The 14,219-nt window shown below is 42.6% G+C and overlaps 1 protein-coding gene and 1 non-coding gene across 4 annotated transcripts in view; both read left to right on the top strand.

Moving 5' to 3' along the window:
• The window catches only part of SNX5 (sorting nexin 5), a 29,258-nt gene that overhangs the window by 160 nt on the left and 14,879 nt on the right, over nucleotides 1–14,219 (top strand). Inside the window, exons 2-3 of one of the 3 annotated variants that reach the window (XM_032351473.1) lie at nucleotides 188–270; nucleotides 12,396–12,500. In XM_032351473.1, the coding sequence (XP_032207364.1) occupies nucleotides 220–270; nucleotides 12,396–12,500 (156 nt within the window). In that variant the 5' untranslated portion in view covers nucleotides 188–219. The remainder of the gene's footprint in view (nucleotides 1–187; nucleotides 271–12,395; nucleotides 12,501–14,219) is intronic. The other 2 variants (XM_032351474.1, XM_032351475.1) reach the window with 2 other exon arrangements.
• Nucleotides 6,834–7,071, top strand: LOC116596687. Its single transcript, XR_004288269.1, has one exon. It is a non-coding gene; the product is annotated as a small nucleolar RNA SNORD17 (small nucleolar RNA).

The raw sequence follows: 14,219 nt of genomic DNA, 5'->3' as shown, positions 1-14,219 counted from the left end.
CGGGGGAGGCCGCCCTGGGGGAGCACGTGTCGCGCTGCTGGCCTTTCCCGGGGCTGCTGGGATGGTGGCGGAATCTGGAGGCCTCCAGCCGCCGTCGGGCAGGGAGGCTGGCGGAGGCGGGGCCGCGGCCGCCCCTGAGAGGCGCCCCGGAGGCGGCGGCGGCCCAGCTTCTTCTTTCCTCGCACAGCCAGGCGGCCCCCGCTCGAGGCCCGCGTCGCCATGGCCGCGGTTCCCGAGTTGCTGCAGCAGCAGGAGGAGGACCGCAGCAAGGTGAGGCCCTCCTCGCCCTCATGCTCCAGGACGGGAGGCCACGCCGACCTCCTGGAGCCCTACATTCCTTCCCTTACCCCTTGAGGGCTGCTCATGCAGCCCTTTTTCACCACGAAGGCCACCCCCTACCGCCACGCGGAGGCCCGTGCCGCACCCCGCGGTGCCCTTGGCTCCTTCCTTTTTGAGGGCTGCGGACCCGAGGCGAGAGCCGGGGTCGCGGGACCGGTCCCTGCTAGCACACGCCCGGGTGTCGGGTACGGAAGGCGCGTGGCGGGTCTTTGGAGCTCCTCTCTGGAGACACGAGAAAGTACTCTCACGTAAAAAGTTAGGGAAGCTTCTGGCTTTGTACGGATTCGACGGTGAACGTGAAATGCACTTGACGTGCAGTAAATAGCATATTTTGGTTCGGTTGCCTTCGAACTGCCAGTCTCTCCCCCACCCCGCTCCCCTCCCCCTCTTTGGGAAAGCTTTTTGGCCCAAATACTGGGGAAATTCCATCAAATCAAATCTGAAGCGTGTTCTTTAGAACTTTATAAACGCCAGATGCGTCACTGCGGGAATTTCGTCATTTTTAGTAGGTACTGAAATACTTGTTAAACTTAGTTTTCCTTTTAAAAACTTGAGTGTTTGTGTAAGCTAGCCCCATGCCCCTTAAATCTTGAGTCCTAAAAGATAATGCAGCAAGTTCGGGTTACTGTGGCCAATTAAAGATTGAGAGAGGTCTCTCGTTGGTCTTTTACACTTGCTAATTTCGTAATTAATAAAGGTGGGTACGACACGCATTACGTGCGGAATCATCATGAAAGTTTTTATGACAGAAAATGGGGGAAAAAACCCCCGAGGAGTACAAGGTATTGTCAAGTGTAAGTAACCTGGAAGGCATTTTAATAGCGTTACATCTACTCAGAAGTCCGAGGCAACCTTTGATCCACGCAGCACGTGGGGAGAGACTGTTTTCCATCTAGGAAGTAGCCAGGTGAAACACAGCTAGCTGGATTCTTCCGGCAGGGGTGTCATTGCCGCGTTAGTTACTGAAATGCAACTTGGTGTGTGAGGGTAGGGTCTTGATGGGGGTACTTTTTATATTTCTGAGAGTTGAAGCAAAGTGTTCTTGTTTAACCGAAAGTGGGAGCTTGAGATTATGATTCTTTCTAGAATACTAAAGCCGTAGTTTTCTTTATAGGAGTTCAGATGCTTGAATAGGAATGTTGACAGTAGTCGTCCCCCCCCCCCCCCCCCCGCAATCTGGTACCTCATCTCTTGATCCAGAATCTGTTTTATACAGCTATTTAAAAGGACTTAACTCCTTCAACTGACTTCCCTGTGTTACCGCACTATTGTAGCTGGTTTTTAAAGTAATTTTCCCACCACTCATGCTCCGACAGAACTGGGGGTTATAAAGGCAATTTCCTGCCTGTTTTAGTGGATACAGGAAAGGATTATACAGCATTATTATTAAGTTACAGAAATCAGGAAATAAAAAAGCCTAATAGTACCACTCTAACTCTTGGCTTCGTCTTGCTTCTTTTCTTTTCTTTTTCTTTTTTTTTTTTTTTTAAAGATTTTATTTATTTGAAAGACAGCCACACATAGTGGAGAGGGGCGGAGGGAAAAGGTGAAGGGACATCTGCTGAGCAGTGAGCTGGACCCTGGGATCAGGACTTGAGCTGGAGGCAGATGCTTAACCAGCTGAGCCTCAAAAGGAGGCTCCTTTATTTTGCTTGCTTAATCTGTGATCCACAGCCAGCCCTGTCCTGCAGATCAAGTATAAGTGTTTTTCACTGTTCAGGAAAAGGGAGTTTGGGAAAAATGAGAACAGGAAGTCAGATCTTGGGCAAACTGTTTTCTTGCCATAATACAGTTTTGTTAGCCAAGTGAAGTATTTTACGTTTTTACACCAAATGTCTTAAATGTGAACTTCTCACTTTGGGATTTACATGAAGATAAGGATGGGGTTTAGATCACTAGTAAAGTAGGGAACATAATTGACTTGAGGATTTTGAATGCTTGTGCAGTTAAGTACTCTTTTCAGCTTGTTCAGCAAAACTAAAAGGGGTATTGGTTTGTATCTGGTAGCCTTCCGCTTAGTTGGGGGTGTTAGGATTTGTCTCCTTTCCCAGAAAGCAGTTGAGGAAAAGAGATACATGATAAATTTTGTTTTTTTTAACTCCTCCTCTACTGATAGGAAAGATTGTATTTTGATTTTTAGAAAAGTAAGGTTTTACCAGGTTGCTCTTTTTTTTAAAAAGATTTTATTTATTTATTGACACAGAGATCACAAGTATTCAGAGAGACAGGCAGAGAGAGAGAGGGAAGCACGCTCCCTGCCGAGCAGAGAGCCCCATGCGGGCCTCGATCCCAGGACCCTGAGATCATGACCCGAGCGGAAGGCAGAGGCTAAACCCACTAAGTCGCTCTTGAAAAGGTTAAAAGGTTAAAGCGTTGACAGCATTTTAGGCGTTATCATCATGATAAACTAGTACTGAGATACCCCATTCTTCCAGAGTTCTGTAGTGTCTTGGAGTGTCTTGGAGTTTTTTGTGGGTAGGAGAAAAAAATTGGAGTTTTATGCAGAACCTTGTTCCTGCAAAAATAGTTATCCTGGTCTTCGGTCATTCTGTATTTTTTTAGGCTTTCTGGGCCTTCCCTTTGTAAAAAAGTCATTAAAATAGGTGGGCAGTATGTGTGAGTTTCTGCTTAGTGAGTCAGTGTCTATCTTTTTAAGTTGATGAGTCTCATTCCTGTAGTCTAGCAAACCTATGGTAAGTTGAATGTGGGTCCTGATTGCCTGTTGGACTTCTTTTTTTTTTTTTTTTTAAAGAATTTACTTTTATTTATTTGACAGAGATCACGAGTAAGCAGAGAGAGAGGAGGAAGCAGGCTCTCCGCAGAGAGCCTGATTGCTGTGGGGCTTGATCCTAGGACCCCGGGATCATGACCTGAGCCAAAGGCAGAGGCTTTAACCCACTGAGCCACCCATGCGCCCCTGGACCTTTTTTTAAATAATAAATTGCTACCAGAGTCCAGTTAAGTTTAACACATAAGGAAAGCTGTGAGGTGATACTCTTCTCTGTCTACAGCTATTACAGCTTGGCCCTTCAGTAGTTGGTTTTGTGAATTTTGGTTGAGTGGTGTCTCCTCCGCCCGTCATTAATGTTTATAGTGCTACTCAGGTTTGCAGCTAGTTGTTTTTATTTTATTTAAAGTTTCATTTATTTATCTGAGAGACATCATGAATAGGAGGGGCAGAGCGGAAGGGAGAGAGAGAATTGTTAAGTGAGTTTGGAGCCTGACTGCAGGGTGCAATCCCAGGACCCTGAGATCATGACCTGAGCTGAAACGGAGTCAGATGCTTAACAGACTGCTACCCAGGTGTCCTGTGCATAAAGATTTTATTTGACAAAAAAACACAAGCAGGGGAAGCAGCAGGGAGAGGAAGAAACAGACTCCCCTCTGAGCAGAGAGCCCTACGTGTGGCTCAATCCCAGATGCTTAATCCTGCCCTGTGTCTTTTTAAACTGGTGTGGAAGTTGTAGGGACACTGTTCTCTTCAGCTTGGGTGAGGAGTGACCTACAGTTTGTTATAGGAACAATACTGAACTTTTAAAAATACTATAGCAAGTCCAAATTTACTAATTTTTGTGGACTGAAGTTTATACCAAATGCCTGACTTCATTTTTCTCTTAGTTTACTACACGCCAGAAGTATGACTTAATTGGAGCTGCCCACACCTTAGTTCTGGATCAGTAACTTGTACAGTGTGTCTTGGGATCCTTATTTGTGACTACTACTTTAGAAGTCATAATCTGCTCTCCTTTTTTTGGCTGTGAGGAGAAATGGTCAAGGGAGAAGTTTCTGTATCTTGAGATTCTCCTTTGATGAAACCTAAACATCTAATACAGAGTTTTGTTTGTTTGTTTAAATGCATTTTGAGACAGAGGGAGGGAGCATAAGTAGGGGAGAGGGAGAAGCAGACTCCTCACTGAGCCAGGAGCCTGATGTGGCACTCAGTCCCAGGACCCTGGGATCATGACCTAAGTCAGATGCTTAACCAGGTGCCCCAGACCTTTGGTTTAAAGCAGGACTTCTCAACCTAAATACTGTGCACATTTTTTGCTTGATAATTTTTTGTTGTGGTAAACTGTACTGTGCATTGTAGGGGTTCAGTATCCCTGGCCTCTATTGGGTGATGATTCCCTTCCCTCCAGTAGTGAGAGTAAAATTATGAATTGTCAAACGTCCCTTTAGGATCACTTTCTCCCTAAGATGGTATGAGATGTGTGGGTCAGGTTGTGTTAAGACTAATACTTAGTAAGTCCATTTCAAATTTTGTTAGATCTAGGATTGATAAATTCTAAGAAAATAATAATGCTGTATAAAGACGTAAGCATTGTTGACCAACTTTGGAAATAGCTTTCTCACCAGTATTGAGGAATCGTATCAAAAGATGGAAAAAGGGGCGCCTGGGTGGCTCAGTGGGTGAAAGCCTCTGCCTTTGGCTCGGGTCATGATCTCAGGGTACTGGGATTGAGCCCCACATCGGGCTCTCTGCTTGCCTTTCTGCCTCCTTGTGATCTCTGTCTGTCAAATAAATAAGTAAAATCTTAAAAAAAAAAAATGGAAAAAGGTGGATTTCTTCAGCAGGTTCAGGGCAGTTGAAGGTTTCAGGGGCAGCTGTGTTTACCATGGTGGAGTTCAGTGCCACTGTGGAAACCTGAGGATGCTGGGGGCTCTGACACCGCACTCGCAGAGCGTTGTGGGCCATGATGTAAGCTCACTGAAAAGTGTGCTATGTATAGAACTGGTGCAATATACCCTGCTTTTTGAACATCTTGGTTTGTTTGTCAGGGCCTGAATGCTTGAAGAAATTAGGCAAGAGTAGTTCTGTAGGTTAGTACTCCGAATTCTTCAAATAACCAATGTGAAAGGCTCATGCAGTGAAGTTAGATAGTATTTTAAGGAAACAGCCTAACTTCTAATGAACCCAGTTCTTTTGAGGAAAGTATTTCAGAGCTTTGTAAAATTCTGCCTTTACTTTTTGAAACGGCAGGAAGACCGCTGCAGGACATCTTGTCTCACATGAATGTGGCAAACTTCTCACAAGTATAAATTGAAGTTTCTCCGCATGATTTAGCTTTCCAAAAAGCTATTTCTTTACCTCTTAACACCTATTTATAATTGGCCAATGAGTTAACTCTTAGAAGAGATCTTCACCCTAAAAGAGGAATGTAGAAATCATCAGCTGTTTCACACCCCAAATGCAAACCATAAATACACAGCAGGGAGTGTGTTAAGTTGTAGTTGGAGGAGCAGAGAAATGACTGAACTTCTTCGCTTCAGAAATTGGGTCCTTGGCTTGATTCCTTCCTGCTTGTCTTTTCGCAAATATGGTGTAACTTTTAAGGTACTACTGTGGTCTGGAGAGAAAGGGTAATTTTCTCAAGATAGTTGCTGCAGTGTGCATTTTCTGCCTGAAGAGTTTATGGTTTATTACTTTTGTTGGGGTCCATGTAAATTGTGAAGAGTACAAATGCAGATGTCACCAATTTCCAAGGCTTTCACTTTACCTTTCATGGAGAGCACTACAAAGCTTGAACATTGTGCTAATGGATACAGGGAGCTGTTAAATGGTAAAATTTTGAAAAGCTGGTGTTGCAGTCTTTGTATCTGAATGATCTGGGAAATGTGCCTTACCTCTGACTCAAAGCAGAAGAAATACCACCCTGAGCCTTCTCTTTTTGTATGCTATGATTTGTGTCTCAAATATAGATGACACAGCTTAACCTCAGATAGTTCTCTGCCCATGTTGCTGAACCACATCATTGGTGGTAAGGTAAATTCTTTTTATTCTCAAATCTGTGTCTTTTTCATCTTGGGTTGATCATAAAGTAAGTTCATGAGGATCAGGCAGTGAATGTTTGCAGTATATGTGCTACCTAAGCCCCCATGGTGGTTAATATTTCTAAACACCCTCATCAAGGTGACTAATGTGTAAAATGTCAGGTTTGTTTCAGAGGGCCCTGGACTTGGTAGACCAAGAAACTGCTGGGAGCAGCCTTTCCTTGGTGGAGAGGCAGAGGACTTCAGCTCTGAATGGATTTGTTGGAACTACTTCCTCTGTAGTGTTGGTTTATTGCTTCCTAGTAGAACTTCGGTGCTGCAAGATCATTACAGATCATACAGTTGTTTTTTTTTTTTTTTTTTTTAAAAAGATTTTTTATTATTCATTTGACAGAGAGAGATCACAAGTAGGCAGAGAGACAGGCAGAGAGAGAGAGGAGGAAGCAGGCTCCCTGCTGAGCAGAGAGCCCGATGCGGGACTCGATCCCAGAACCCTGGGATCATGACCTGAGCCAAAGGCAGCAGCTTAACCCACTGAGCCACCCAGGCGCCCCAGATCATACAGTTTAACCCATTTGTTTTGTGAATTCATTTGAAAATAATTTAGGCATCTGGCACATAGATGGATTTCTTGAATTAAGGTATTTAAGCCAGTAATTGAACTTAACCTCTTTCTGGTTATTGTTGGAATTTGACTAGTTCATAGATAGGCTTGCAGCTTTGTGAAGTGATGATTCAGTTTATCCATTCGCTGAGTACGCTGCACTGACCTTCTTCCAAGTCTCAGTTCCTGTTCTAGGAACTTGGGGCTATGTAGCCTCCAAATGCCCTGCAGTCTGCGGTGTTCTACCGTGGGCAGCTTGTGTGTTGGTAGACTACGGGTTAGAATGGTATGGTGTCAGCAGGGATGGGTCCCTCTGGGTCCCATCTCACCAAGATGAGTGGTAGAAATCTGATCACTTGCTGCAGCCCTTTATCTAGTTTTAAAAGTGTATGACTTCATAACTATTACCTGTGGTGTGTAGACTGAAGTTTTCCAGAAGCCTTTGGTTCTGTTATCTTTGAGGACTAAGATGATAATGGCAGGACTGAATTGCAGAAGGGGAGACCCAGTTGGTGTGGGGGGAGGGAGGCAGGAGATGTGACAAATACCTGTAAAAGCAGAGCTCATACATTGCTTAGAGTTGATTGAATTGCTTTTCATGCACCAGTGCTATGATGAAAAGCTGGAATTGAATGCAGATAACAAATAGGTTTTGGTTACCTTTCAGGATGGAGAAAAACTGTAACAAACGCTTGGAGTAAGCAGTTACTTGAACCATGAAAAGGGCTTTGGAGGAGGATATGGTATTAGAGCACTACTTATGAATTGAAATAGTAGCAGAGTGTGTTTCACAAGTATGATCATGTGAGTCTTGTTTTCAGAACTACAAATGTACAGTAAGTCTGCAGCTGAGCATTTTTTAAAATTTATTTCCTCGCTAATGAGCATTGGGCTTGGCAAGGTGTGCATGCCTTTCTAGCTGAAATAGCCTGTTTCTTGGTTCTTGTGATCAGAACCAAAATCTGGTTTACAGAGCAGGCTTCATGGCCGCTGTTTTGGCTCCATGCTGTTAACACACCATTAGTGGATAATGTGTCATGTTGCCTCCCTCCCTGATAGGGGTCTTAGTTCCTAGGCAGTGGGAAGGATTACAAAGCAAAAGCCTTAGGAGAAAGAAACAGTTTGAAGGGAAGACACATTGTTGTTGCATGTGCTAGCATATCCAGCTTCCTCCTGTGTACCAAACTGGTTTTATTTTATTTTATTTTATTTTATCTTAATTCTAAAGAGAGAGCACAAGTAGGCAGAGAGGGGGGGGGGGCGATGGGGACAGGCTCTCCGCTGAGCAGAGAGCCCGATCCAGGGTTCGATCCCAGGACCCTGAGATCATGACCTGAGCTGAAGGCAGAGGCTTAACCCACTGAGCCACCCAGGTGCCCCAAAACTGGACCCCGAAACTGGTTTTGTTTTTATTTTCAAATTTTTATTTAAGTTGCAGTTAGTTAACCTACAGTGTAACATTGGTTTCAGGAACAGAGTCTAGTGATTCATCACTTAGTATAATACCCAGTGCTCAATAATAGTGCCCTCCTTAATACCCATCATTTCATCCATCCCCCCATCCAAAGTAGATAGTGTAAATGGCTCTTCAGCTAGCCCTCATTTTAGCAGAACAGAATTGCTGTGAGATAATTTCTTCTCACTGTGTTATCTTGTCATTTTGGTTGTATGTTGCTAGTGTAAACTGGAGTCTTTTGTCACCATAATGTTTACTACGTCTGATGTAAGTATTTTCTATGTTCTTCAGTCACATAGGTGGGTACCCTTTGCCACTGTAAGCCATTAAACCATTTGTAAAGGGAGCTTTGCAGATGGTGGTATCTTGTACCAGGGTGAGTTATAAGTAAGATTTGGATCAGAATTGGTCCTTAGCAGCTCAGAGGTCTGCAGAATTGTTGTGTAGTAGTATCAGGTACCCCAGCTATAAAGGTGATAAACAGGTAAGGAGAAGTGCACAGGGATTCTGTATCAGTTTTTCTCTTTTTCAGGTTCTTTTAGCAAGCATTCAGATTTTTTGAAAAGGATTTTTATTTGAGAGAGCACGAGCGTAGGGAAGGAGCAGAGAGAGGGTGAAGCTCCCTACTGAGCATGGGGCTCTATCCCAGGACCCCAGGACCAGATCCAAGCTGACTCTAGCTGAAGGCAGATGCCTAACCAACTGAGCCACCCAGGCCACATAGCATTCAGGTTTTTTTTTTTTTAAACAGTTAAAAATTTGCGTTTTAAATGGAACAGTGCTTGTTTCCTACCCCTCCTCTCTTTTTAAAGATTATTGTAATCTTCGTAAGAATTAATCTGGTAGGGAAGTACTTTGGGTCTGAAACACTATCTGAAACTTTGGATATGTTTCTATGGAAATCTACGAAAGAAAGTTTTAAAACTTCCATTGTTTGAGAATAGGTAACGTTTTAAATTGGATACTCAGGAGGTACCTAAGGAACTGGGAAACAGAAAAGTTAATATGCCTAAGGTCAGATAGTTCTGAAGTCTGCCTCCTTCTAGGCATTTTGGCATCTGTGGCCCAAGTCAAAGACGGACAGTGTTGGCCTGCAGTGCTAAGCAGTACTCTGAATACTCCTTTAGGAAAGGGGATGGAGGTGGGTGAATGGGGAATGTTTATGGAGGGGTGCAATCCTTATACTCTCCATCCTGGTGATTTATTTAGCAAGCATTGTGGCATGGGGCAGTCGGGTTTTTGTTGACTAAGCAGGAGGAATGCTGACCTTTTAATCACACTTGTGCTTCCGTACTCAGGATACAGTGCTGACTTAGAAGCTTTGAACATTTCACAACTTTTTACTCCTTGATGATATATCTGCTTCATTATCTGGAGGGGTATATGCTTTTTCAGAACAAGAAGGTTCATTTAGCTTGTGAATGAGGACTCTTGAGTTGGTGATGGCCTGAATGTGTGGAATTTCGTTAGTATCTTCTTTTTCAGACAATTCTTTAACCCTCAAATGCAGAGTTACTGTGTTATCTGGGTTTTTTTTTTTTTTTTTTTTTTTTTTTTTTTTAAGGATAAGACTATCATGTCAGGTGGTTGGATTTTTGTTTGAATTCTAAGGTGATGTGTCCCAGCAAAAATGATTATATGTTGGAGAACCTTGGATGCTTGGTATCCTATGATGGAAAGTCTTTTGAAGCCTCCGGTGGTTTTTGTGATTTCTTTGTGCCCTTGTTGTAAAAAACCCCCCACAAAACCCGATACTTCTGTGCTGACAAGAAAAGAAGGTAGTAATATAGTAAAGTAGTCTGGGGTTTTACCTCTGCATGGTTGAACCTATGGGAAGAGAGGAAACCAGAATAATTTGTTGCGTGGAACAAAAAGCAGTTGGGAAAGTCGATTGTAGCTTTGACTGAGGTGCTTAAATGAACCCCATTTACTAGATTAAGTTTCCTTTGGGTCCTTCAATCTTAATTCAAAATGTAGTCCATGTGGAGTTGGTAGGCTCATGGAGTTTGCTTCACTTGCAGTGGTCTAAAATGGAATCTTTGGTGTTCAGAAATTGAGAGCTGACTAGGAACCAGGATTTGTGACTTCTTGAGAGCTGGAATCTTAGGAAAGAGCAGCTGCTTGAATGTACATTAGACCTGTCCTATGGGCTACCCTGTCTTTCCAGCAGTAGTATCTCTTGCCTCTTTTTTACACCTGGCCTACTTTATTTCCTGGACTACCAGAAATATACGATAGGTGGGATGGCCAGTATTCTCTGCAATCAGATTTTGTGTGTATTTCGAGGTCTTTTCCAACACTGTATTTGTCCAGTGACAAATGAACAGAAGGAAGGAAGCTTTTATCAGAACTATGTCAGCTCGAGTCACAGTTGTGATAAAAGGAAGTATTCCTGACCTTGAAGCCTTATCTCTTGTTTGCAGAGATCTCATAAATGGACATGTGAAAATTAAGCCAAACAAGCAAATATTTCATAGGTGTAATTAAGAATCCATTTGGGAGAAATACTGAGGTTGAGATGTCAGGGACTGTTAAGTATACTGTGTTCTTATTAATACTGAAGCCTTTGAGTAGGAACTATTTATTCTTTATTATTTGAAGCTTCTTTTTAGAGGAGAGCCATTGTTCAAGGGCTGACTGGTTTTTGCAGCTGAAAATTTTTTAGTTTGCAGTGCTCACAAGGAAAAGAGGGTACTGATCTCTTCTAAGAGAGGAGAGAGAAATAATCATTTCTGGTATGTGAATATATTTAATCTTTATAGAAGTGATTGAACCAGATTTCCTAGTTTCTGAAGTTAAACTTCACTTGGTGTTAAACTTCAAATTTTGAAGGGAAAAATTCCAAAGGGGAATTCAGAGGGAAGTAACTTCGTATTCCCTGCTCTGTTATCCTCTTAATGCCAGTCTTCACTTGGCATTCCCCGGATTCAGTAATCTAGAGTGTGATGCTTTGGCACTAGTTTCCTAGTTGGGTGCGAGGGGGATGTGCTGCTTACTCTTTTTTTTTTTTTTTTTAAGGTTTTATTTATTTATTTGACAGAGAGAGAGACAGACAAGATCACAAGCAGGCAGAGGGGCAGGCAGAGGCAGAGAGAAGCAGGCTCCCCGCTGAGCAAGGAGCCTGATGCAATCCCAGGACCCTGAGATCATGACCTGAGCTAAAGGCAGCAGCTTAACCCACTGAGCCACCCAGGCGTCCCTGAGCTGCTTATTCTGCATACAGTGTCATGCTGTGTTTGTATCACATCTTCAGATTGACCCTCAGTTTGTCTGCTTTCAGAATTAGGACATTTATCATGTTTTAGATTTAGTGGGAAAGCTATTTTAACCACATTCCCCCAACAGTCTAGTTCTTCCAAAATTCTTCTTAAACTGGGAAAAGAAATTGGGTATTCCTTTCCTCTGAATTTCTAGATAACAAAATCCGTTACTTTGCTTCCAGGGCAGTGTTCACACTTGTTCTCATGTGTCAAGAATGTGGTATTTTGGGGGCCTGGGTGGCTCAGTGGGTTAAAAGCCTCTGCCTTCAGCTCCGGTAAGGATCAGATCAGTAAGGATCAGATTGAGCCCTGCATTGACTTTCTGCTCAGCAGGAAGCCTGCTTCCCTCTGCCTGCCTGCCTTTGTACCTACTTATGATCTCTGTCAACTAAATAAATAAAATCTTAAAAAAAAAAAAAAGGGATTTTCCTAATTGAGGCCTTTGTTTTTGTAATCTACATCTTGTGTCTAGATTTTTCATTATTTTGAAACAATCTCTGACTATTAATTGGTTCTCTTGAGCTAATTTTTCTTTTATACTTAGGAATGCCATACCACATGGCTGTTTTGTGTGGTTGTGGGTTTTTTTGTTTGTTTGTTTTGTTTTGTTTCTAAGTTAGTTCAGTTCTGTGTACTATCTGGTAATGCCTCTTGAATGTTCTTTGTACTTGGGGCATTTATTTATTCTGTCTAGTTCCAAGTCACTATAGTTGAAGTATTTGGTTAAGTGTATTTTTCACATAGATATAAAATCATCTTGTTCCTTTATTCAGAAATACAGGAATATTTTCGACCTACCCATTCATTTAAAGAGCAGGTTTCCCTACAATTTCAAATAAATGTAAGAGCTATTGTTATAAATGATCTTGTATAGAATACTTTTTAATTCCTAGCTTGCATTTTTGGAGGGATACTTTTAACACTACAGTGAAGTTGAGACTAATAGCCAAAAACTGTCTTTCAGCTGAGATCTGTATCTGTGGACCTGAATGTTGATCCCTCACTTCAGATTGACATACCTGATGCACTCAGTGAGAGAGAGAAGGTCAAATTTACCGTGCACACCAAGGTAAGTGACAAAGTAATGCTGTGTTGTAGCTTTGTGATTCACAGTGGGCAAGAAGAGATGTCCTGAACTGAAAGGATTGTTGGTTTGCCGTGTAACACTACTGCTGAGGGAGAACATACCTCATCTTGCTTGTAGTGAGCATCAGATAAGTGTTCTCGCTTCAGCATTTTCCACTGTTGGGGAGCCCCAGTGCTGTGGGTATTGCTGATTTTGGGTGGCTTGTACTCTGCTTCATGAGGAAGCAGACCAGGCAGTGATGTGTGGAGCCACTATCTGCACAGCATAGATCTTCCCCCTTTTTTTTCTTTGCATGAGGGAGAAGTGCTTGCTTTTTCTGGTATTTAATAAGTTACTGGTCTTTGCCTCTTCTGTTTACTGTGATTCAGAACAGTTTTTTCCTCATCCACTTTTTATTTATTTATTTATTTATTTTAAAAAAGGTTTTCTTTATTTATTTGACAGAGATTACAAGTAAGCATAGAGAGAGGCAGGCAGGGGGCAGGGAATAGGCCCCCTGCAAAGCAGAGAGCCTGATGCAAGACTTGCTTCCAGGACCCTGAGATCATGACCTGAGCGGAAGGCAGCGGCTTAAGCCACTGAGCCACCCAAGTGCCCCTCTTCATCCAGTTTTTTAAAAAGATTTTATTTTAAAGAAAGAGAGCACAATGCGGGGGTAGTGGGGGGTGGGCCGAGAGAGAGGGAAAGATAATTTGTAGCAGACTCCCCATGGAGCCTGAAGCCCAGTGCAGGGCTCTATCTCCAACCCTGAGAACATGATCTGAGCTGAAAATCAAGAGTCCATCTGAGCTATCCAAGCGCCTTATATACAGATTTTTAATTTGACAAAGGCAATATGCCAGTCTAAAAAATGTGGAGAGTAAATAAAATGTTTCAGAATCCATCCTTTCAGGAAGATTTTCAGTGTGCTTTCTCCTTCCATACTAGTTAAAATGCACTGAATGCTTGTCTTATGCCAGGCATTGTTGTAAAGAGTTTACGTGTATTTAATTTTCTCTTTATAATAACCTTATGGTATTATTGTATTATCACAGGTGAGGAAACTGCCACAGGTTTAAGTAAAATAAATAGCTAAGGCACAATTTGACTTGGGCAAATTGCACTCCCCCCTTTGCTACCATGCGACAAAACTTTTATTAACATTTTGAACAGCTGTTGAGAAAACCAGTGACTCAACTATTATTGAAATTGATTAATTTCTAAACTTAAATTGGGGCAAAATAGCTGTATAGTGCAAAGTAGTGCCATCGTTGGGCACTATGAATTCAAGACTGAAGATGATATACAGAGCTTTTGGGTTATAGCACATCTCTAGCATAGAGACATGCTATGCGTATGGTCCTTCCCCGTGTGGATTTCTCTTAATACCTTGGTGGCTTGATTAGCATACCTCACTCAGGAGGCAGTGTGACAACTATATGATTATATCTGCCTGACTTGACCTGAGAGGTAGTTTTGTGAAAAGAATTCCTTAAAGAACATGTTGAATCTTTAGGGGTGACTTTTTTTTTTTTTTTTTTTTTTTAAGATTTTATTTATTTGACAGATCACAAGTAGGCAGAGAGGCAGGTGGGGGTGGGCGGGGGGGGGATGTAGGCTCCCCGCTGAGCAGAGAAATGGGGTGATCCCAGGACCCTGGGATCATGACCTGAGCTGAAGACACAGTCTTTAACCCACTGAGCCCCCCAGGCGCCCCTTCAG

Source organism: Mustela erminea, chromosome 7 (assembly GCF_009829155.1).
Source record: "Mustela erminea isolate mMusErm1 chromosome 7, mMusErm1.Pri, whole genome shotgun sequence".
NCBI classification, from domain to species: domain Eukaryota; kingdom Metazoa; phylum Chordata; class Mammalia; order Carnivora; family Mustelidae; genus Mustela; species Mustela erminea.
The sequence above is the reverse complement of the archived record's forward strand: the minus strand, read 5'-3'. Positions and strand labels throughout refer to the sequence as shown.